Raw genomic sequence first — 26,439 nt, 5'->3', positions numbered from 1 at the left:
TTTACAATAATAGGTACTAGTATTTTTCGATCGTTATTTACATAAAATTTGATGCACATTCTTTAGTCCATTTTTTTCAGTAGCAGAAAATTGCAGAACACTTTCTTACTTTTATGCCTTTCACCAACAAACTAAAGTCGCGAAATTGCTGATACATATGTTCGAGACCAGTATACCAAAATAAAAAAAATGATGTGGCTTTTTTCATTATTTATTGATTACAAAGTTACCTCTATATTTTTGCCAAAGCTCTTTAGGAACTCATGAATTTCCTCATAGGGTATTTCTAAAGCATTTTAATTGAAACAATAATGAAAACAAGACGACTTATGTCGTGTTAAAATCTCTCATGTAACATTTTGATAATTGGTCATAATAACTTCTCTGACACGTATCTGCCATTATAATTGACACTTACATGTAAGATTTCTCCAAAATAATCTACATTTCGTGATGAAATTCATTATTCTAATATTATCTTGTATGTATTATGCAAGATATATTATGGTAATTTTACTGGTACATTGTGAAAACATGCCGAATTGTAATTATCGATAGGTGGACAGCTGAATAAAGATTCGATAGGTGTGAACACTATTTCATTGTAGTGTTCGTGAAAATAAAAAATTTACATTACTCATTTCATTTAATGCATCTTTCTATGTTTGTTGAATAAACAATAGATATCCTCATACACCCAATGCCAATGTTAATTTTCATTCAAAAATTATAATAAAAATACTTTGCTTTACTCTGAACTCATCACCTTTGCTGAACACGCGGTATTCTGTGTTCGTAGTAGTTTTTTTCAACGAATAAGTTACGAAAAAACTATTCATTACAACATGATCCTGTGATTATTATCTTTTGAAACAAGTACAACTGCGATAGTGAATTGCATTTCCAATGTGTATATTCGTTTTCACACGAGGGTGTTTCTAAAAAAAATTATAGTTCCTGTATATCATTCCTTAAGTGCTAAAGCACAGAGGAATAATATAACGAGTTGCCATGGACCGTCAACCGCTCTTAGGATGATATTCTCATCCAACGCGTTCAGTGCTGTAGTATCGAAGGATTCGACGGTTCCACGAACATCGGATTAGTTATAGTAAACGGTCGAATATTGATATTGTGTTCAGTTTATTCCCTGTTGTTATTATTGTTTTTAGTTTTTGTAGTTAGTTATTGTTGTTTGTTTTATTATTAAGTGATTAGAAAATGGGAGATTTCAAAAAGACATTATTATATGAACGCACGCCAATAGAAAAAGAACGAAATTGGCCCTGCACTTCGTTTCGAGGTCACCACAAACTTTGTGCATTTATGAATGAAAGTAGTGGGAGTGGACTTACTGGTTGATTTTACTGTGGCTGAAGCATGTAGATTTTCCAACTGTAGACTTTCAAAGTGACAAAGTGAAAATTATATTTTTATAAAGCGTGACAATTTCCATCATGAAAATTTAAAGCCTTCTCTAGGCCTCCTAGGTCATATTATGCCACCAGTTTCTTAGACATTTTCTTGCATTGTGACTTCAACCGAAGAAAATGTTGAGGAAGTGAAAAAAATCATTGTGGAAAATTGTCGAATCACAACTAGAGAAGTTGCTGAGCCCTATCGAAATCAGAATCAGAATGGAAAATCATCAACAAAATAGTCCGAACTCGGTTGATATTTTTATTTTTTCTTTAAGTTTCCTAATTTTGCTAGCTTGAAACTGATTTTTTTTCTCGAATGAAAAGAGCTGTGAATTTTCTGCCAAATTGATAGTACTTAAAGATATACATGATGAACCAACATCAAAAGAATCGGCCGATCAAGGCCAACTATTTTGTTGCTGGTTCTCGTAGTGTATTTGAGTACCCTCCTGATGAGCAACAAATTTAAAACACTTTTCCTTTCCAGGAAAACCAGTTTCAAGATAGCAAGAACGAGGAAAATGAAAAAAAAATATCGAAATCGGCCAATCGGTTTCAACTATTTTGTTGCTGATACTCAAGGTGTATTTAAGTTTACTCTTGGTGAGCAACAAATTTAGAACATCTTTAATTCCAGGAAAAACCAGTTTCAAGATAGCAAGATCAGAAAAAATGAAAAAAATTTTTAAATGTAACTCAATCTTCTGTAAAGATCAAAGGAAAAGTATATAATTTATTGAGTTACCTTGCTACCTTTATATCACAATAGCATTATTTGCGATTTCTAGGGATCGGCACAAGCAACAAAATCATTGTTTTGGCAACTAATTAGCAACTACATATTTAGCTACAAATTGATGTATTTTTTTTGTAATTTTGCTGGATTCGCCATGCTAGCTGATAGGGCTAAGTTGCTGAGGATGTCTGCATATCGGTTGGCTTATTACATGCAGTTTTTCGGAAATTTAGGTCATGCATCGTGTGACAGCAAAGTTCGTTCCAAAATTGCTGAATTTTTACTAAAAATACCTTCGTATGAACATCGCTTGGGAATTGTTGAAAGACGTCAACGGCGATACAGATTTGCTTTAAAAAGGGTCATAACTGGTGACGAATCATGGATATGTAGTTATGACATCGAAATCAAAGTTCAGTCGTCCCAAGAACCAAGAACAAAAAAAGCACCCCAAGTCCGATCAAATGTCAAGGTTTTGCTCACTGTTTTTTTCGATTACCGTGGCGCAATGCATCAGGAATTCTTGCTACGTGGTCGTACGGTCAATAAGGAGAACTTGTATTATATTGAAAATTTGCGCCGCTTGCGAGAAGCAATACGAAGAAAATGTCCGGTATTGTGGAAAAACAGTTCATGACTTTTGCATCAAGATATATGCATCTGCTCACTTGTAATTGCTTGCTCGTAATTTTTTGACCAAAAATATTGTATTCACCAGATTCACCAGATTTGGTCCCTTGTTCCCAAAATTGAAGAGACACATGAAAGGACGGACATACTTAAAGTGCATTATCAGAATGATTCGAGGATTGGAAAAAATGCTGGCACAAGTAGATTATATATGTGGGGGATTACTTTGAAGCAGACAAAATAGAAATTGATGAAAATTTTTTGAGACATCGTATAAAGCTTTCGGCAACCAAGTGTTGTCCATCTTCATACCTGGCTACACCGCAGTGATGAAGTCTATAGCCAGAAACACGTGTCTGCGGTTCAGCCCTTTTTTGAGTGTTAAGTCCGCGAGTTCTCTTTTTGTTTTAGATCAAACACACTCGTTAACATTTTTCAGTATACTGTTATAAATACTCTTACCACTGTCTAGTATTGGAAAATGTCTGCAACGTTTCTGGTTTCATGTATCAACTACTAATCAAAATTATATACTTCATGAATTACTCCTGAAATTAGAGTATTCTTCCTTTTCTGATACATATATTTAGTGACACATTGAAAAAGCATTTCTTTCGTCACCTCACACTTGTCGAAACACCTAACTTGTTTCGTTAACGTTGGTAACGAACGATTTGAAAATTGTTCTCGTTTGAAGCCCCTAGCCTGCCTCACTATTTAGATATAATTAATCTTGTAGACAAAAAGTGTAAACGATCTCCTGTCATCTAAGAATTCTTCATATTTATTAGAAGGTATGCGGAACACTTCAAAAACCATGTTATCCATTACAAATATTCCACAAGAAGCAAAATTAAGTCTAATTTTCCAAGACTTCTCTCGGTTATAAATTACTTTCAACTCAACATACTGGAAATAGAAAAACAGAAAAATGCGAAGTGAAAGGAATGGGTTATGGGATCGTCACTGTGTGAACTATATTATAATACAAACATATTTCCCAATAATGACAAATTTAATGAGTTTTCCTACGTTTCCGGGTTTATTGTTAGCCGAGGTCTGCCGATTTTTATACCTGACGTTTCATCTAATACTGCGGCAGGTACTATCAAAGCTATTTTAGTATTAAAATTCAAAATTTTATGATGAATGATGAATAAGGTTTGGACAAGTAAAACAAGTAACTCATCGTTACATGTTAAATTGGGAAAGCAGGATTTGACACGACCAAAATATGTTGATGAAAGTTCAACAAAAGCTTACAAACTATTCATTCATTTCATTCTGTCAGTGAATCAACTTAGCCTTTAATAATTTGCGGCCGATAAATTGAACATTGCGTTACCTGATACTGCAATGTTGCCAATCAACTTTTTTTAAAGCAATGACGGTTTTTTCGACTTCTGAGCAGTTCTCACTCGACATGATATTTTACCATACATATACTCAACTATTCAAATCGTCTAAAGGAACAATTCGTTCAGGCCAGTCTCAACTCCCTACACTGACTCCCTACATGAACTGACACCTATCAGAAAATAACTATTCCCCTGGCTAATACCAAGAAGGGCGTTGGATTATATTCGACAGTCGTCAGTGCGGGATTATGCACTGAATTTATTCCTGCATATACTGTTGTCGATACGATACAACTGCCGCAATAGATTTTCAATTATTGGAACACACTTGCAGACCGGTTTCGGACTGTTTGGCCACTCATCAGTGCAAGATAGTGTCTATCATCAACATAAAGTCGATGATTTCCGATATTTGAAAATCCAATTCCTTCAGAGTATCATTCCTCGAACTAAGCTGAAGCTTACAACAAACGACAGGTTTGTCGTCGCCCCATCTGCCTGTGAACGAGGTAACCAACTGCATATCCGAAATTTGCCCAATTTCTCGTATATGGAAAGAAAACTTTTCACATTTAGTCAGTGGGCATATGTGAAACTTAACTTTTCTTCAACCAAACCTATAGTCTATTTCAAAAGAGTGTAGAGTAATAAATCATGAAGTGTCATAAAATTTGCCTGAATTTCGTTGTCGTCCATGGGCGTAGGCAAATCTTAGGATTATTAAACTTAATAATTAAAGTAAATTAAAAATTACAGACATAGATAATAATAAAAGGCCATTTTTGGGAAGTAATTTGGTCTAAAACTAAGTACCTACATGTATTTAGGTAAGTAAAATTTCTTAAAAAAAGATTAAGATTAATTTTAGTGGTTCTTGTAAACTTATTTAATATGCAATTTGGGTTCATATACTTGAGCATGATTTCTCAAAAAAGGGTTAACACTTAGTTCCGAGGTGCCATGTCATTATAATAATCCCTTTTTGACCCTGCCCACCAATCATGCAATACCTATTAAACCCAGGTAATTAAGAAAAAGGGTTTAAATATGTTGTAATGGTGTCTTAAACATTCGAGTTATAATAGTAATTGTTACTACACCAATTAAACGTACAGTGATATTGTGATATAGAAATAGTGAAAAAGTTATAAAATGGGGACATTTACTCCAAAGAAAAGAAGTGTACAAAATTCTCCGCTATCTGTTTGCGAAAAAGTTATAATTTTAAATGTATATGATTGCATAAAACACGATCACCCTAGTTTGTCTGTGCAAGAAAGTGTTGAGCGATGTGCCCGAATGACTGGAATTGGACAGTCCACGATTTTTAAATTATTGCGAGAAAGAAAGATATCAGGCCAGGTAAGTCCATGCAAGAGAAAATCAGGAAGAACAATAAAAATCTTAGATGAAGACACCAAATGTGACATTCGAAGGAAAGTTCATTCGTTTTATTTTAAAAAGGAAATACCCACTCTTGAAAAAATATTTATCGAGATAAGCCAAGATAACGATATTCCTTTGATATCCAGAAAACTTTTATGGAAAACTTTAAAAAGTATGAATTTTGCCTGGGAAAAGCACAATCGAAAGGCACTATTACTGGAAAGTGATGAAATTGTTTGCTGGAGACGAAAATATTTGACAACTATAAAGCAGTACCGCAGAGAGCAAAAGAAAATTTTTTATCTTGATGAGACGTGGATAAACGAAGGTTATATAGTCAAAAAAATGTGGCAAGATAAAAATATAACAAGTTCTCGCCAAGCTTTCATAGAAGGCCTTTCGACGGGTATTAAAGTGCCTTCGGGAAAAGGGAAGATGCTTATAATTGCTCACATTGGAAGCGAAGACGGATTTTTAAAAGAAGGTTTGTTAAGCTTTGAGTCGTGCCGGACGGGAGATTATCATGAGGACATGAATTCGGATGTCTTCGAAGACTACTTCGGGGAAATGTTAAAATTTCTTTTAGCTGATTCGGTCGTGGTTATGGATAATGCAAGCTACCATTCAAGGCGCTTAGAGAAGGTACCAACTTCAGCTTGGAGAAAGCAAGAAATTATTAACTGGCTGTCAAATAAAGGTATTCAGTTTGAGACGAATTCAGTTAAGAAGGAACTACTAGCCATAGTAAAACAACATAAATCTCGCTTCATGAAATATGCCGTAGAAGATGTAGCAGAAAAGTATAAAGTAACTGTGCTGCGCCTACCGCCATATCATTGCCAATTAAATCCTATAGAACTTATATGGGCACAAGTTAAAGGATATGTTGCAAGGCACAATACCACATTTAAAATGAAAGATGTCAAGGTATTGTTTGATCAAGCCATTATGGAAATCACATCAGAAAACTGGCAAAAAGCAATCCAGCATGTTTTAAAAGAGGAAGATAAAATGTGGGAACTGGACAACTTGGTCGATCAGGTGGTTGACCCTATAATTATAACACCAGGGGATGATGACAGTTCCTCGGATGAAGACTATACTGATGTAGAATAATTTAATTGAATTGTAAATATACTGTAGCGGGATAAGCAATCTGGACAGAGACCAGTGTATCAGTGACAGTGACACTTTTGCTTAGGTTAGGGTTTAGAATTAAGGGTAGTCTGAATAATTATTTTCTCGGAAGGTTCTCGAAAATTGTACCTAGTAATCTCTAGAACATTCAATTAGGGTATAAATAGAGTGTTGTTAAACGTTAAGGGAAGTTCACAGTTTTAGTATTGTTCAAGTGTCAAATTGTAATAACGTATCCAGTAAAGTTCTTGTCGTTTTTGTGAATAAATTGATTTAAAGTCCCCACAAGTGTTTCAATACGTAAAGTTCGTTCGTGTGTGTTTGTGAGTATTTCCCGATTTCGGTTCGTATATATTTTATTGTTACATTTTATATTTTTTTAATAACACTGTTCTGCTGTATTAAATTTTTATTTCCTTTAATATAATTTTTATGAATGCATATTCTTTTGGCAATTATCCCACTAGCGCGCCTCTGGCTCAGTATTTATCCGTCGATAACAATGGACAAATCCCTTAAAACAGGGTGATACCTACCTGCTCTTTATGAAACGACATAATTTTGCAATGCGGACTAGGGAAGTGACAGAATTTATTGACGGATCACCCTGTAGCGCTTTTGAATACTTAATGAGATTTTATTACTCTACACTCTTTTGAAATAGACTATAGTAAATAAAGAGTATCATGTTATTTCTCAAAATTAGTTTTTCATGCTATTCAAAACCTAGCTCGTTCAATATTCTGAGACAGCTGTATCCTAGTCGTGATTTGTTATCTACTAAAATGAAACTTGAGTTGTGCGAATCGTTGGTGATTTCTAAATTATACTATTGTGATAGTATATATGGTCCAGCACTTCTACAGGCTGATGCAGCTAGATTATAAATGATCCAAAATTCCTGCTTACATTTTTCTCATGGAATACGGAAATTTGATCAAATTAGTATGAAATTTGAAGAAACAGAATGGCTCAAATTATAAGGAGAACACAAGAAAATATAATATGCTAGTTATTCCCAAACACTCAAGTGTTCTTTAGCGTATTCAGCACCCAAATTTTATAACACTCTTCCTAAGAAGTTCTGGAACATCTTTTTTCAATAAGAAATTGAAAATTTTATATCAGTCACTGTAGATTTGCTTTTAAGACGGACCTGTATATGATAATTATTTACGCTATAGTTACAAATATGATGAAAAATATATTTGAGAAAGTCAGGCACCAATTTAATTTAATTTTTATACTTTATAATTACACTAGTATAAATTGTTCTGAAATAAGTATATTGAGTATTTTCAAGTATTTTTCATTTTATATACCCTGATTCTCAAATAGTACTCGTATAGTTGTCTCTAAATTGAAAAGCAGCCTAGGCTGATTCTTCACCTTTTCGTCGACATTTAATTATTGTTCTGAAATTTGGTATTTTATAATTTTTTTTCATACCGAAGTATGCGCTGGTCAGGTCCTATCCCCCGAAGCCCCGATACATTCGGGGGGTGCGCCAGCATTATCAACCAACGATCACTCCCCACACCGTGGGGTAAGTGATCATTGGGTCCGAGAATCATGTGCCTTGAGCAATCGCAGTGAGCCAAGAATGACAGCCTTCAGCATCTGTCCGGCTAAGATTTCTGCGTTAGTGCGGCAAGCCGGTATGATTTTAAGATTCAAGAGTAGAGAGTGTATCATTCCACATAGGACTCCTATAATCAGAAGAGTGATCTGGATAGAGTCTGCGTAATTCGAAGAGAAAATCTTGATATTTTATCCTCCTCTTTTCTGACTATATTCGTCTCGCCAGGAGTTGAAAACTCCACGACAAATATCATTTTGCTCTTGTGGTCAAGAAGGACTACATCAGGCTTATTCGCTTGTATGAGCCTGAGGGCGGGGAACGAATAGTTCCAGTAAATTCGGCACTTCTCGTTCCCACAACGGATGCAATATCCCCCGGAGCGTAGAGCAACACCGGTGTCTCGTCAAAACCGTAAGAGTGCCGTAGATGGTAATATAGCACTCTTAGGGCCGCGTTATGTCGATGGATATAGGCCGAAACCGCGTATGCTGGACATGCTGATAGCAAGTGCATTAGGGTCTCGGGCGCCTCGCGGCAGGATCTGCACCTTGTGTCAGAAATCTCTATACCCAACACGCGACTGCGGTAGACTAAGGTGTTGAAGACACCATCCTGGCAAGCCATGATGAATCCCTCAGTTTCCGAAATGAGTCCACTCGACCTGAGAAAAGCGAACGTCAGGCGCTTTGATAAGCCAAGGTCTCCAATGTTATTGAAGAATATCCATGCATTGGTTTATCCTTGTGTTTTCGCAGAAGTAAGGTGATCTCTGCGGCTTTTATCTGAGCTTTTGATGAACGGGTTCCAACTTGGTGAGGTGACAGAGTTGTGAGCAGTTAGCTCTAGTTTTTTTTTTAATTTCATCTTAACCTACAGTTTAGTCACTTTTATTTTAAACTGTCAAATGGAATTTGTATTTCTCAATAGTTCAGTAAGAATCTTTACTGGTTCCTTTGTGTTGAGCATATGTTCTTTTTGTTACTGCCATATATAATTATTTATAGTTTGACGAAATATGAATCATTATAATTGAACTATTAGGTTCATTTGTGTAATTACACAATATGGATCATTGTTAATTCTGAAGCATCTAGACCTAACAAAAACGTCTTGCACTCAGGATGGAGAGCACAAGTATGGCCCAAACTACCTCCGAACGGACATCGAAGTCACCGGAGAACAGATAGCGTCGGGCGTTCCTCTGCTCCAGGTCCGCCGAGGGAGCGAACCCAGTCTCAACCAACTTCCTGCTGGCCCTCCTGCTCCTGCGGAACACACGAAGCGATGGAGCGCTGCCCCTTTGATACTGGAACCTCCTAGTTCAGGGTACATCAGTCCGGACTGGATGGATGACTCCAAAGAAGAAGAAGAACCATGTTTCAGAAGAATCGCTAGGGATGGGAGCAATAGGCTGTCGATGCAGTTTTTGGGCGCCGACAGTGCAGGGTAAGTGAATTAAAAAATCTTTGCAACTTCAATTGTAATATGTGTTCAGAAAATAACAAGAATTTAAATTTTTTTTTATATATTTTCGTCTACATTAATTTTGTTGCCTTCAAAAAAGTACCCACTAGATATTATGCACTTGTGCCGATGCTTCTTCCAATCCTCGAAACACGTCTCAAACTCGATCTGCAGCATTTTCAGCGAGGCATTTTAAATATCGTCCATGCTTGTGACGGCAGAGAGATTCTCTCTATTTTTGGAAATAGGAAAAAGTCACCCGGAGCCATGTCTGGCGAATATGGGGGCTGGGGCATCATTACAATATTGTTTTTGGCCAAAAGTTCACGAACAACAATGTGAGCGGTGCATTATCATGATACAAAAGCCACGAATTGTTTTTACCTCAAACCTGGCTATTTCGAATTCCAAAGGCAACGGATAGCAATATTTTCCAGTATGAAATGTATGTGTATGAGTATGTACTGTCGTGTACTGTGTGTACTGTTTTTAGCAAATAAGTAGGTAAGTAGGTAGTTTATTTCTACCCGTGATGTGAGTTACATTCATGGCAGGTAACAAAAACATATTGATACTATAATCATAGTCTAAAGACACACATATAAAATGAGTGAAAAAATTAACTCAATTCGTGCACAGATTTACATAGGTACACAGAGAATAAAATTAGAATAGTTATATGAAAATCAAGACAAGTAACATAAAAAAAACATATCTAAGAACATCAGGAACATATGATGAGGAAATATGCACATATCTCAAACTATCCAGGAGTTTGCAATATCAACATAACCATTTACATAATAAAAGAGTTGTGAAACAGGAAGTGTTTCTTATAAAACTAAAAATATACAATGTTGATAATGGCATCATACCAAGTTTGACGAAATTTTCACGAAAATGATCTCTATAACCTATGCCTGCCAGAATTGTAATAGCCTTTTTCTGACATCTAAAGACATCCAGCGAATGAGATTAATTTACCCAGAGCAAATTTCCATAAGAAAGCCTCGAATGGAATGAGTAGTAGGCCATTTTCATAGCATGCAGATTCGTGAGATAATAGTTGTCTAAATAATGCACTGAATAATTTATATACTGCTTGATTTACACGACTGGACAAATTTATTCTGTCATCTATAGTGATCAAAAACAAATTCAAAATTCATTTATTGGTCTTCAGGTCAAGTTATTGACAATAGACAAGACAGATAATTAAGTATACTTAGATGCTAGTGTAAGTCGAATGACAAAATAACTGTATAATAGTTAGTAACAAGATGTAGAGCTAATAATAATAATGAATATTTGATGTGGAGATTGTGTTCTGATTGAAAAAAGATTTGGGCAGTTGCTAACAAGTTAACATTATTATGTACTACATTGTATGATGTGCACAGTTCATTAAAATTATCAAAAGAACTGTCATTTAAGAATTCCTTCAATAGTTTCTTGAAATTGTTGAGTAATATAACTACTACAGTAATTTTTCGTAGAATCTGCTTCGATGTCTGGGAACCACTAATTAATTTCTGGTTCTTGTTCTGTAATCGTGAAACACCCTATTTTGTGTGTATATATATATATATATATATATATATATATATATATATATATATATTATATGGAATTATTTTCCAGCAGCTTGACTGCAAAATGAATTAATATTTTGTAAGCTTTTGTTGAACTTTCATCAACATATTTTGGTCAAGTATCAAATCCTGCTGTTCCAGTTTATAGATCGATGTTAATGTGAGGACCTTTTCTTTAGAAGCATATCTGCATATTTCCTGTGACTTTATTCCAAATATGAGACTTTTTTATGGTATAAACTCTGTTACTTCCACTGTCTGTCCCCATAATATGATATTATAGCAGATATGTGGGTATACAAGGGCGTAGTAAGATGTTATGAAATGTTGTAGTGCTTTAGTTTTAATAGGGAGAAGAATGATCTGTCAGTAATTTGCATAAGTGGTCCAGTTGAGGTTCCAAGAAATTTTGAAGTCTATATGCGTTCCCAGAAATTTTGTCGATGTTGTGAAAGTATCTATGTTTAGGTTGGGTTTGTTTTTTCTTTATTTAATATTAGACGATTAGCAAAACACTATGTTTTCATATGTTCATATACCTCTGCAATTTTAATTATGGTCTCTTCTTCGTTTTTACCGGATATGGCTGCCGACGTATCGTCATCTAATGTTATCGTTGTTCTTGGTAGATTTAGGTCGTTGATGAATAGTAAGAATATTAGTGGTGCCATTACTATAGTGGTTTTATTCTGTCTAAAAATTGAATGTTTTTCCACATGTCATCTAAATAAACATAAAGTTTTTACATCTATATACGCGTAAAAAAACTCCGAGAATTGGAAATTTCTAAGAATGATACTTTTTACCAGTTTCATTAAATGTTTTTTTTGGTTCAGGTATTTTATTTCATCTAAAATTCCAATTTGGTTATATTAATAGAGTAGAATGCTTATTATTATTAACGAAGTGAGAACTGCATGTGCATGTGAGATTATTTGTTTTCAATAACTCTATAGGAAAGACTTACGTCACTAACAAGTTACCATCAATCTTCGATACGGCTTTTGCCATTCAAGTATAATATAAATAAAAAAAGAGGTCCCAAAACTGTACTCTTCGAAACACCTGGAGTTCCTTTTATTTAAAAAAATAATTGGTACATTTTAGCCTATTTAATAAATATCTTGAACCAGTTTATCGTTGTCAACTTTTAAGTAATGAGTTTGTTTCATTTATTTGGAAAGGCAACTGCTGTTTGTTTATATCATCCTAAACTAACTTCCAGTTGAATATTGTTGATTGTAAAGCGCCCTATACACATGGGAATTGGGTTCGCCAAACTTGGTTCGCACGAACCATTTGTTCCGGTGTGGGTGGTGTTTGACGAACCAAGATCGCCACAATTTCTCACGAAATTGGCCTTTCATCGGATTGGAAAACATTTATTCGGTTCACCGGCAGGGCGCACCAAGTTCCTCTGTGTGTGGAGGAGGGGAACCGTTTTTCGCCATTCTTCCCAGTGTTTGTGGTAATATGGCGCACAAAAACTTCAAGTCCTCCAAGTTTCTTCCACTAGCTGGGTAGCAAAGTGTAGAAACGAGGCGATTTTCGGCCAATATCGACTTTCTCATGTGAGTTGTTTTGATATGTAGGGTGTCAAAAGTTCCAATAAATAATTGAATTGAGTTGAGTTGAGACCACTTCTCTCTCACAGTGCTTGGTCCATTGCGATGTTTTTTTCTTTTTTCTTGTAAACCCCCAAATTCACATAATTAAACAATAAGAGCTGCCATCTTCGAAGAACTCATCCCAACTGCTGGAATGAAACTGGTGAAGTAGCGAACCGTTGTTCACATTCCCCCAATGTGTGTCGGAAGTGACGAACCAAGAACTTAGTTCGCGGAACCAAGTTCAGCGAACAAAGGTTCCTATGTGTGTAGGCTGCTTAATACTGTTTCTCAGGAACACATTGAAAAGTGAAACACCTCATTTGTGCACTATCTCAAGATTTTTTTGTTTTCAGCTATCGTTGGGCCGAAGCTGCTGAACGGGCGGTCACCTCCAGAAACCATTTAACCACCTCATTGCCAAGAGAAGCGAGACGGAAGGAACCCCTTGGACAAGCCAACAACTCAACGAGTCCTCTTCCATCTGCCGTTGATGTAGGGGAAGTTATCGTGATAAGGAATGAGCCCGGTCCTCTTGGCATCCACGTAATTCCCGATTATGATACCTTGGGGAGGGAAAGGGGGCTACTTGTTAAAGGTATCGAGCCCGGAGGGAGGATCGACAGAGATGGAAGATTGGCGATTTACGATAGGGTCGTCGAAATCAATGGAGAGAATTTGATCAATATGCCCTTTCAAAGGTGAGATATTTTGATTGTTTCGTCATATGCAAACCATTGAACAAAAGTAATTTTTTTGTAGAGGAATTCTTCTACTGACCTTTCTGGTGATTTTCACCTGAATCTGAAAAAAGACTGTAATGGAGAACTCCTCTGCCAATAATTTCATATACTTCATTGCTTGATTATAAATCATCAAAAATTGCCTTCTGCTCACAATATTTTTCAATGTTTCAAATCTGAAAAAAAATTATCTCAACCTTTTTCATCAAATGAGTTGCATAATAATGATAATTAAAGATATTCGTTGTTATCTACCCTTGGTATGTTATTAGCACAAATACATGAAAACAATGAAGCCATTCAATTAATTTCCCAGATATATCTGTTTATGAATGATCAGTTATTTTCTGTTCTGTCTGTTTAGAATATGTTTTTCCGTTAATCAGCTGTCGCCCCCCATACGAAAGACAACTCTCAGAAGTTGAGAAACTTGTGCGAGCTAAGAACTAACGAGGTCTTACCTTTCAACGTGTGATTCCTAACATTCCTAAATTGAAAATTAAATATGGTTTCTTGAAATGTTCCCAATTGTGAAAATGGTAAATAATTTCCGCTTTATACACTAAACAAAATTGTAGATAATCATGATTAGTACTAAAATAAGATGTTATGACAATATTAATCGTAAACAAAAGAAGATGTATGCATCTCCACTCACAAGCAATTTAGGTGAAATTGGTTACACGTGTGAATCATTGTATTCGTGCCACGTGCCAGTATAAGGATGTCTGCAGAATGCTGTATAATGTCCGCTGTAGATAGATCCACTGTGACTAGAAAGTGCATCTAGATTATAACGACAAGGAGTCACATTGTCTAATCCATCTAGAAGAAATTCGATGGCAACATTTAACTTGCCTCTAAATCTTTTAAATTATCTGCTTAGTTACTCGTTTGAGAAATAAGTAATGAAATCAGATTCCTCGAAGTTGAGAGTGAACTTTAGTACTCATTGAGTCATTCGTGTACCTAGATACTATTTCTTGTGTAACTCAACACTTAATAATATTTTTGGAACCTAAATGACTCGATTTTAACAAGTTATTTCCGTATCATTTTTTCGTATATAGGAATTATAATGGGACTTTTTGGAAAATATTCCACCCCTGAAACTCAAATTACAAATATAGTAATAATACTATTTTTAAATAGCATTCAACAATTAGATGCAAGATACATACAAACTACTTTTGAAGGTAAAGCAATAACTTTCGTTGTATCATGGACAATTTATATTACTACATAGTATAAAACAAAGTCGCTTCCTGCTGTCTGTGGCTGAACCCTACGAGATAGATTAAAAAATGTACTTCATTATTGTACACCTTAAAAATGTCTACAAAAAACTCTCAGCGATAGGGATGACCCACAATAACCATTTTTCATCCTTGAGAAATAATGGATTATTTATGAAGCGATTTTGAGCAATACAGAATTAATCCTTATCCAATTGAGTACCTTAAAGAGATTGTGCATTTAATATCATTTTGCATCAATATGGCCCTTCACAGCATGTAATTTAAATGAATATTTTCGAAGATATTACAGATTTAAAATGCAGAGATATAGCGGTTGCGGTGGTATCGACCGGGGGGGCGACGGCGCGTGCCTATAAATAGCTCATCGAAGGCCGCGCTTAGTTCTATAGCACTTTATGATCAGCAGCGATCGCACGTGTTTATATGTATCTTTAGTATCAGCATTGCACCCGTGCGGAGCTGGGGCGGTTCGCTAGTTCTTTATAAATTATGAGTTCCGTTGATAATATTTTAAGTTTTTCCAATATACTTGTGATGCACTGTTTGGAACCTTTGGTGTAGTAATGAATATTACTGGAGTTTTTTCCCAGCATCAAATCGTTATTTTTTAACACCTCGACACAAACTCCAGTAATATTCATTTTTTTCAATATTTCCATTCGCGGTTGTTGAGTATAGCTGAGCCAGATAAATATGAGAATGAACCTACTAAACTGTTTTTTTTTTATTTCATCTCATGTTAGTTCACTCAGCGACATAATTATTATTTTGGTAGATTTACTTTTGACATACATTAGTCTGAAGATAACTGTTTCATTATCACTTTGTATGCTAGCTTTACTGGGATTTTTATCATCTGCGTCATAGAGAGAATCCAAATAAAAATTTAATTTGCAAGTTTATGGTATGATATCGTAAATGATAAATAACTGAATAAAAGTTACGTTGGAACAGCAAAACACAATTGTAAATCAGGCTGATTGGTACCACCAATTTTTATTGTAATTTACTAGGTGTTATCTTATTCATGACTTTCAGTAGAGCAAATAATCATTTTACAATTAAATAAAAGGTTAAACTAAAACCTCCGATGCAGAATAAATTCAAAGCAAGCAGTTTTTCAATCGCCAGAAATGCAATACTCTTCTCGATGTGCGTTACTCCAACCAAGTTGGCCCTTCGGGAGATAAAGAAAACTGGTAATTGAAAAAACTGTTAGTTTCGGATTTTTATTTTTGCAAATCTTCGCCATTTCTAACATTTTTTATCAGGATTTCAGGTGAATTCAGAATTGTTTTGGTTCTGCAATTATATTGTACATTCACTCAACTCCATGCACTCAACTTCGTAACAATTTTAAAAACTATTTATAGCTGTAGATTATAATATTGAAAAATGATATATATGTGAATACTGTTTTGGGTGAGTCTCGTTTGTATTCCTTCTATATAAATAAATAAAAAAAGGAATTATTCATTGCTCAAACTCATGTCATTTCATATTCTACTCATTGCTAAAAAAATAGTGATTGTCCTAGAAAGTTGAGTTTTTTTGGGATTATTTCGAACCTCATAAATATTCACGCGTGACAGACTCTTTGCCATTTCTGATTGATTAAGAATTTTTTTATTCTTCAAAACAAGGTATTTTTTGAGATTATTTCGAACAATCTCATGAATACTCTTTGCCATTTCTGATTGGTTACTCTGAAAAAATCTTAGTTGAATGAATAACTTTATTATTGAAAATCACATTTTACAAATAACAATTAATTAATTTATTGTATTATATTAAACCACAGAAGTGAAAAATTAAGAAAAATTGTTTTCACCACAACAAGGTAGAATTTGATAAGTATGAGAACTTGTAGATTTAGTGAAATATGATATCTGGGCATGAGATGCCATTAGGTGCTTCCTCACTGCAAGTGAAGTATTCATTATCCAAAAAAAAGATAATGAGAGCTTAGAAAAAGTTGATTCCAGAAACCATGCCAAACCAATCTTTATAAAATGGGTCATACTTACATTACCTTCCATGTATATTCTAGAAGCAATATTGTTTGTACATGAAAATAAAAATAAATATAATATTGGCTCCAGGATTCACAATTATGATACAAAACACAAAGATATCGTCAGGCTACCGAAGATGCATTATCAAAACACAGCCAAACAACGGAGTTTCTTCCCATAAAAATATATAACACTGCCTAGTGAGTGGAAAGACCTTCATATAAAAGAATTGAAGTTCAAAGTGAAGAATTCACTTGTCACCCAAGCTTTCTATAAGATTGATGAGGTATTCAATTGTCAGTGGTCCTAATATATGTATAAGTGCGTGTATTTATGTGTATTTATATTGTGAGTTATAACTATTGTATTGTGAGATTTTTCCTTATGTACTGTATGTATATTTTTTTATATTTTTAGTAAGACGTACCTAAGCAAATTTTGTTATTGCAGATATTTTGGAATGTAACAGAAATTGTAATTTGAGGTCAATAAAATTTCTTTCTTTCTATGATCACCTATGAAGTATCAAGGTAATGCATATTTAAAGTATACCTATGCAAATAAGCATTCAGTACTACCAAATAGTTCTATTGATATATTTGAAATATTTCTAAATTTTTTACTATTGTTCATTTTGAGACTACAAGTTAATCGACTTCTTCTTCGTCTCCTGAAGATAAGTGCTTGTTTTAGTTTGGTTTTCAAGTTATCGATAAATTTAATGGGATGCCCCTGTAGATTCTGATAAATGGTCAGTTACTTTATAAGTGAAATAATCTGAAAGTTGTTCCGACAAGTCATGACTTACTTTACTTACCTTCTAGAATGACCCTCACAAACTTTGTACTTATCTAACTATATATTCCTCAGAATGTGAAATTGGTTGTCAAAATTCAGTCTATTGTTTTTGTTATCATTGGGAAAATTATTTCACTTGGAAAATTATTCCTATCAAGAAATGGATAAAATAAATTGTATCCTGCATCTACTACATTGTCTGTAAAATCATTCTCTTGATATCCTGGATATCCTACTATCGCCGATGCATTTTTAGGATTCACCAAGAAGGCGGGTCCGTTTTTAATTTTTCCTGTTCGGTAATCACGATTTTGTTCACAACTGAAAAAACCTACTTCTCGTCTATTTTTCTGGTCTTTCAGATCATTGACATTTATCCTTCCATACTTGAATTGGTTCTAGTTCTATAATGAAGTGTAGTTGCATTAGACCTGGCACTGTTCCGTAATCAGTATCAGCCTTTGTGTGTGTTTTCTTTTTTTTGGTTGCCTGCAATTGGTTGCTAAGTTGTAATATAACGGAATCTGATTAGATTCTTGAAACCTTAAGGACACCTTATTTCAATTATCTATCTGAGTGTGAGAGTTTTATTCAAAGAAAAAATCGTCAAATTTTCAAAAGTTTGAATTGTCCCAATATTTAACTGAAATATGGACACAGTTTTAATTACTTGTGATGCACTGTTTGGAACCTTTTTTGTAGTAATGCATATTACTGGAGTTTTATCCCAACACCAAACTGTTATTTTAACACCTTGACATATGTTTCGATTACCAAATGATGTTCCTCTTGAAGATGATCATTTGGTGATCGAAACACGTGTCGAGGTGTTGAAATAACGGTTTGAAAGATCAGGTAGGAGTTCGATGATCAACCAGAAAAACAAAGAAACTCTAAGTTTAATAAGATATTGGTGGTCACCACATGTCAAGAAATTATTATCTTTCAGTAAAGGAGGCATATTTTGGCCTGCAAAACAGTAATAATTAGTATACATGCAATGCTTAGCTTATGTAACTGAGTTTCAGTAAGGATATGTTCCAGATATGTAGGTATTATTCTGTACAACCAAGACAAAATAAACGTAATAAGAGAAGTATTATTTTTTACGTTTCTTCAGTTGTTAAGTTTCATTTTCGATTCCTAGACAGATAAGGTGTGGTGCTTTTTGCTAATTCTTTTAAGCTGATAGTTGGTATATTTTTGGCTACCGTATTAGTGAATCATAGATAACAAAGATCACTTGGAAAAAACGAGTAGTTCATTTTTTGCCAAAAAATTCAATTTTGTCCCCGTTTATATTGAGCAACCACCAAATGAAGCGATGGCGAGATCACTGCCATTATATTTAGTAGTAAAGTTTGACAAATAATAACTGTATGTAAGGAGACAATGAAACCGCTTCTTGAAAACAAAATAACTGATGGATGGACTATAAAATGAAGGAATTTATGTTGAAAAATTGCAATTGAAAATTTTCATAAAATGGAGTTGATTGAATCTATATCAGTAAATTCATTTCAGGGTTCAAGAGTTGTTCAAACTTTCTCTTACTTCACCAGAATTAAGACTGAAAGTTATCAAAACCTCAGGACTAGAAGGACTTCGAAAACCTCCAGCTCCTATTTATCCTTCTTATCCCGAAGATAAGGAAAACGTGTCCATGGTCGAGTGTGAACAGAAACGTAAGTTCGATTCATTACATTTTTCTTTTTTCTTGTTCATTCTAATATACAAAAAAAATGTATTTATGTCTTGTTCCTCTCTTCATGTAACCCAGAAAATACAGATAATTGAACCTAATTCATCAATTTTGACTTATTATTCATTTCATTTCTTGTTAAATTAACTATGTGTGATAAGGATTGAGAAATTCCTATTAGCAATCTTCATGGTTTGTAACACTGTTTTATTTTATTTCTGACAGAAAGTACAAACACTAAGGTAGCTACAGTATCTCCAACCAAAAAAGTTCCAGCAGTTTCAAAAAATCTGAAGGGTTTGCTCACAGCCAACACAAGAAAAATAGGACGCAAAATTGAAATAGAGCTCACAAAAGGACCCCACGGGCTCGGATTCAGTATAACAACCAGAGATAATCCAGCTGGCGGAAAATGCCCCATTTATATTAAAAACATAAATGCAATGGTGAGTGAAGATAATCAAAACCTGAATGAAAAGTATTACATTCTATTTTTAAGAAGTCTAGGTGACTTGACTAATTCAGCATACTTCCAATATGATTGCATTATTCTCATTCAAGTAAAATAATGAAGCACGTTTACATTGGTGGCATCATTTAAATTGTCTTGGAGTTCCAATCTCAATATATTTTTTTATGACAGATAATTTGAATAGTGAAGTCTAAGTGAGGTGCTTCAAGTTATTCCCAAAACTCTTTCTCCTCTTCCTGAAAGTGACTTGTCACTTAATCTTTTCATCATTATTCTTTTTGGTTTTAATGATGTGGTCTACGATATATTAGAATATTTACTTTCAAAATATTTTTACCTCCAAAACATCAATTAATGTGGGTCAATTGTTTGGCTTCCATACTTGAGATTGAAGAGTAATATTATCCACATTATATTTTAGGGTCCTGCTATAGAAGATGGGCGACTCAAAATAGGCGACAGACTTTTAGAAGTAAATAATGTTGAGATGACTGGTAAAACGCAGAGTGAGGCAGTCGCGTTACTCAAAAGTTTGCCCTTGGGAAGTAAAGTAAAAATAGTTGTATCAAGGCAAGAAGACGTTATTGATCCTCCACTTCCTAGGATAATTGTAAGTATTGCATTTGTTATGATTGCTTTATATATTTTGTCTCGTTTTCTTATTGTGAGAGCATGTGACATAGTTTCAAGCACAAAACAGCCGAAAAAGATCACAGATTATTGGAATCAACAATGTTATTTCCATTACTAAATATATTGCCGTTGCAATATATTCAGTAATGTTGTAATATTGTGATATTGCAGAAAAATGTTTTCAATGTTATAGTCGGAAGAAAATGTTTGAATTGTTGAAAAATACTGTTTTATGAAGTTTGCTTCTGAAGCATTTCTCAGTGCTTGATAGTACAACCTACTATCAAACCAATCAAGTTTTTCTTCACATTTTGGTTTGACACAATCACTTTACGAAATTGAGTTTCTTTTTTTCTGTGATCTCTTCTGATTATTGTTAAAACTGTTTCGTAATTTTGTCACAGAATTTATGCACCTCTTAAATGTCATTTATACCTTATTTATGTGCCTTTCCTCCTAGCTTTAGCTTATAACTGCTAGTGTAGTATGTGTCACAATAGTGTGTTGTTTCTTGTGCAGGATGTTGATCTGAAAAACGATAGGGAAGAACGAAATGAAGACATACCCCCCAACATACCACCGTTACCTCAGAGTCATCTCCAAGCTCTTCACAACCGAACACCTGACAAAGGTTCGGTGGCTAAAATCATTTCTCAATTTCAAGAAGCAGCAAACAGCAGTGTAAATATAATTTTATTCTAGAGATTCATAAAATATGTAGGAGCTTTTATATTACTTGTTATTTAGTTCACACCATTTTTTTTTCTGTAGCGTAGAAATTATTTTAATTTTTCTTGATTCTCCTATAAGAAAGTTTTTCAAGATCAATTGCTTCCAAATGTTACAACGTAATATATATTTTATGTATATAGGGTGTTCCAAAATTACTGCTTGAGTATGAAAATTTGTTGTGAAATTTAAAGAATTTCAGTTCTCAAAAATATTTCTCAAGCAGGTGATACATCCTGTATATTCAACCCTGTAATCTGATATACAATATATGTTTATAATTCACAGCCTTCCGATCAAATAGACGAAAGTATGGTATTTCCTTGGAAACATCGTGAAATTTTAACCTTCAACATACCCGTTCATGATTCTGAAAAAGCTGGCTTGGGAATAAGCGTGAAAGGAAAAACTAGCGGCTCCAAGGACCTTGGCATATTCATAAAAGGCGTTATGTTTGGTGGAGCAGCATCTAGGGACAACAGGCTTTGCACCAATGATCAACTTCTCAATGTTAATGGAATTTCCTTACTTCAGCAAACCAACAGCGATGCCATGGAGACTTTAAAAAATGCCATACCACATACTGAAGGGCCTGTACCTGGACACATAACGCTCACAATAGCTAGAAGGGTTTCTTCACCTGGAGTCACCAGTAAAAACCGTTCCAAGGATAGTGTTTTCAGTAATTCCAGCCAAGATTCACAAGAAAAAAATGATTCAGTGGATAATTCTGGAGCTAGTAGTGGGTCTGCGAATACTGTAATTTTTAATCCACAAGGCGGCATTTCAAATATTTCCGAGAAATCTTCAGATAATAGTCAATTAAGTCCAATGCAGACGTGGAATCCAGTATTAGAAAGGCTGACTGGCAGTAATAAACAGCAACAATTGAGAAATGAGAGCTACTACAAGGTGAGTTACAATGTAAAAATCAGTAAATTATCAAGGATTATAAAAAGAGAGAGAGGCAACGAGATATGTTTATCCTCCAAAGAGAAAAGTCCTTTTAACAAAGATTTTTAGTCTTGAGTTAAAATAATATAAGAGTAAACATTAAAACCTTATCTATACAAGGAATACTATATATTACAGCGAAACACACAAGTAATATAACAAATCATAACTTTCTTAAAAATTTGTCACATTCTAGAGATTACTACAAGTATATCTAGAGTGCACCAGATATAAGTTGCCATCTAATTGGTCTTCATTTTTCATTCTCATGAAAATCCGTCAGTTAGGGAAGCTATAGACTATGCTGTTGACGACCCCTCCCGATACAGAAGGCCCCGACACTCTGTCAAATGAGGCCCTCATGTCACCCATTAACAGACGAATAGCTTTTTCATCCATCCCACCCCAGCCAGGTAGGGGTACCCCGTGAAGGGCGGCACTGATGTCTGAGGACTTCATGCCGTCATCATCCCCTCAGTCATGAACTCATTTGTCCTTCTTCGACAAAAATCAGCCAAAAGGGTAAGGGAGCTGGGCTCCGACCTGAACAAAACCAAGACGACCTGCAGTTTATTATCAAAAAATATTTTATCACTATGTATAGATTGGCTGATGTTTAATTTTGTAAAATAGTATAAACATAGTAAATGTGGATAATTTGACATTTTGCTCAAATCTCTCAAAAAAAATATGTGGAGACTTGCTTTTATTCAAACCATTTTTTGTTATCACAAGATAGAAGCCCTACTTCACTATATTTCCAAAAAAAAATGTTTTTTCATTTGTTTGCAAAAACAAATCATAAATATTTTCTGTTGTTGCTCCATTTTTTTTCAATATACATGCAAATTTGAGATCTCAAAGCTTCAATGCTTTTAAGTTTCCAGCAGAAGGATATTGCCTTGCAATAAACAGCCAGCTCAATTGATTAAAATGTATGCACACTTGATTATTATTCATGTATGTATCCCTTTTCAAACTATATTGAAGAGTAAGTCCTGAAAGTCTTGTGAGTTCGGAAACTGATTAGTTTTGAAAACAACTGCTACAGTTGTATCTGTGTTGAGAAAAAAAATTTTTATGCACTCATTTGCTAGAGTTATAATACAGATACTTGATCCTTGGAGTACATCAACAGACAAAAAACCAGAAAAAAATCCATCACATTTGACTTATTGACAAGCAGTAATGAACACATTGATTCAAAACCTTTAAGAGTATGTCCATACCTATGTGGATTATTTAGGAGGATTTCATGATTATTACTGTCGAACGTCTTGGAAAAGTCGATAAATGACTCCAAAGCTGTTTTTCTATTATCCAGTGCTCTTGTAATCTCGTCAACGAGATCACACAATATTCTGTGATTTCATGTGCTGTGTGATTTCATTTTTTACCTTTATTTAAAAAAACTATGCTGACAGTGTAAGAGTTGTCAATTATCCCTAAAAAATTTCAGCGGTTTTTTTCTGGACGATTGATTCAAATATCTTACCAGAGCTCGAACACAAAGTAATAGCTCTGTAACTGTATATTTGTTCCGCGTCAATTTTTTGTAATAATAATAATAGAGAAAATAATTAAGGGTATGTTCAAATTCATCTCATTATGCCTTAGTTTTTACTCTTCTTCATTCACATCATACTTTATTTTTTCCTCAAATGTCAGTCTTGTAAACAATATACTTTATAGTTTTACAGGAAAAAAATAATCATACCCTCAGAATGTATAGTTCTAATCTCGAAAACATGGAGGGCATTAAGAGAATAACTTTACATTTTTAAATTCTACACATATTGTGATTATCGAGATTCATATTTATTAAATGAATTGGTTCTATTTACTGTGACAACCGTTATTCAATATTCTCCTATAGTTAATGAATGAGGCTTTCCATTTGTCAGGTTATTTAAAATTTCAATATGATTTAATGTTGATTAATGGGCAATTTCATTCTCATTCTATTTAGGCTACCCATGATACGTGGACTAGCAGTATGTTAGGCAATAGTTCTTTTGGAAATATGACGAGCACTACTGTAAATATGGCAACAGCTGAACCAATTCTTATAGAAGACGAGTATGGGTCTAGAGTTATGACACATCCTAATCAACAGTAAGTACAATGGTGGATTCAGGCACCCAATCTTAGGTCGTATGTCACAAGTTTCAAATCTTACGAACTTAAATATTTATGTCTGTACGAGATCTGTTCAAAAGATAAGATGAAGGTTCAAATTTCGCGAGCTACGTACATTCGTTTAGCGATTTTTTTATGTTGGTATATTTGTCTCGAACATATGTTTCAGCTATTCAGCGTGTTTAGTTTGTTGGTGAAAGGCATAAAAGTAAGAAAGTGTTTTGCTTGTTCTGCAATTTTCTGCTAGTGAAAAAATGGACCAAAGAATGTGCATCAAATTTTATGTAAAAAACGGAATTAAGTGCTCAACAATACTTGAAATCTTGACAGTGACATACGGTGCTTGTACTCTGAGTCAGAAAAATGTTTACAACTGGTACAAGCTTTTTACAGAAAGTCAAGAAAATGTGAATGACAACGTTCGCCCAACAACCAATGAAAATGTTGAGAAAGTGAAGAAATATGTTATAAAGAGTCAATATTAGAGAGAGGATGTCGGAATATCGGTTGGCTCACGCAATATGCATGCATGCAGTGATTGTAACTGTTGAGTATTGCATCAGGAGTTCTCGTTACATGGTCGTACGGTCAATTAGGGGTATTTTCATGAAGTTATGCGCCGATTGCGAGAAGGAATACACGTCCGGTATTGTGGAAAAGCAATTAAGGGCTTATGCATCACGATAATGCACCTGCTCACTCATCATTGCTTGTTCGCTATTTTTAGCCAAAAACAACACCGCAATCATGCCTCAGCCCCCATATTTACCAGATTTGCCCCGGTGTGACTTTTTCTATTCCTAAGATTGAAGATACCCATGAAAGGACACTGTTTTACGACCATTTTGGAGATAAAAACTGAATCGCTCAGGGAGCTCAAGAACATAACAAAAAGTGCATATCAGAACTGCTTCGAAGGTTGAAAAAAAAAGCTGTCACGAGTTTATTATACCTGAATGGGACTTCTTTGAAAGGGAAAAAATAGAAATTGATGAATAAATAAATAGTTTGTTAGAAAAATGAAAGTTCATCTTATTTTTTGAACAGTCCCCGTATGTTTTTATGTTACTACTAAAAACTTTTAACTAGTGGACACAGCTGTCATAAGTAAGTATATAAAAATAATATCGATGCTCGTGCATGAATGTTTCTACTGAAATTTAATGATTTACTGCTCATAATTTCTTATGACTTACTTCTCAAGACTGGGTCCATGAATCTAATTTGAGTAAAATAGAATAATAGATGTTGGTTTTTCCGTTATATATTAAATTATAGATCTAACACTCAAATGCAAAAAACAAATGAATAGAATGCCAAGTTTCTAAACGATGATATATTTTCAGAATTAATGTACATATTACTAACAAAATGAGCAACAGTTTACCAGAAAACAGGAATGACCATGAACCCGATGGAAAAGCAAGCATATCTGGCAGTAATGGTGACAAAAGCACTGATACATCATCGTCACAAACTACCATACAGGGTATTGATGCCACTTATGCCAGCCAATTGTCTCTCGAAAATCCCAAAGGTTTTAGTAGAGATGCTTTTGGTAGGCAGAGCATGTCAGAAAAGCGACATGCTACTTTAGACGCCAAGAATACAGATACTTATCAGCGTTCCAAAAAATTGAGAGAAGAGAGGATGGGCAAAGATAGTAAGTCTAGATTCAGCTAAATGCTTTTGTGTAGTCTTTCATATTATATTGCAGCAAGTCTTATGAATATACTAATAGGCACTCTTGAATAAATCAACTGAATAGTTTTACAGATTCTTTTAAAAAATTATCTAGTTGACATTTATTTGGCTTTACACATAGATTCATTCATTATATTTTTTTGTTTCGTTAGTTTTGCTGTTTTATAATTTTGTCAATAACAATTCTAGTATGCTAGTTGTGCTAATGTTTATGTTTTCACCTCATCCAACAGCTAGCTTAGTACGAGTTGGTTCAGTGGAATCGGTCATTAGCGTTAATAGATCGTCGGAACATCCTGAGTGTAAGCATTTCTTGTCTTTCATTACCCCATTATTTCAACTTAAAATATTTTCTCTAAAATAAATTTCTCTTATTTT

At 34.4% G+C, this 26,439-nt stretch overlaps 1 protein-coding gene across 9 annotated transcripts in view; it reads left to right on the top strand.

The window, feature by feature from the left end:
• LOC111503500 (partitioning defective 3 homolog) overlaps positions 1-26,439 on the top strand; it is a 211,996-nt gene that overhangs the window by 172,490 nt on the left and 13,067 nt on the right. For 7 of the 9 annotated variants that reach the window (XM_074173674.1, XM_074173671.1, XM_074173678.1 and 4 more), the window contains 10 exons: positions 9,371-9,696; positions 13,270-13,614; positions 19,253-19,413; positions 19,656-19,876; positions 20,324-20,512; positions 21,055-21,216; positions 21,553-22,176; positions 24,188-24,333; positions 25,704-26,020; positions 26,295-26,363. In XM_074173674.1, the coding sequence (XP_074029775.1) occupies positions 9,371-9,696; positions 13,270-13,614; positions 19,253-19,413; positions 19,656-19,876; positions 20,324-20,512; positions 21,055-21,216; positions 21,553-22,176; positions 24,188-24,333; positions 25,704-26,020; positions 26,295-26,363 (2,560 nt within the window). The remainder of the gene's footprint in view (positions 1-9,370; positions 9,697-13,269; positions 13,615-19,252; positions 19,414-19,655; positions 19,877-20,323; positions 20,513-21,054; positions 21,217-21,552; positions 22,177-24,187; positions 24,334-25,703; positions 26,021-26,294; positions 26,364-26,439) is intronic. The other 2 variants (XM_074173677.1, XM_074173673.1) reach the window with 2 other exon arrangements.

Source organism: Leptinotarsa decemlineata, unplaced genomic scaffold (genome assembly GCF_025532065.1).
Source record: "Leptinotarsa decemlineata unplaced genomic scaffold, Ldec_3_MD MMD2_tig00000251_RagTag_RagTag, whole genome shotgun sequence".
Classification (NCBI taxonomy): domain Eukaryota; kingdom Metazoa; phylum Arthropoda; class Insecta; order Coleoptera; family Chrysomelidae; genus Leptinotarsa; species Leptinotarsa decemlineata.
This window is presented reverse-complemented; position numbering and strand designations above follow the sequence as displayed.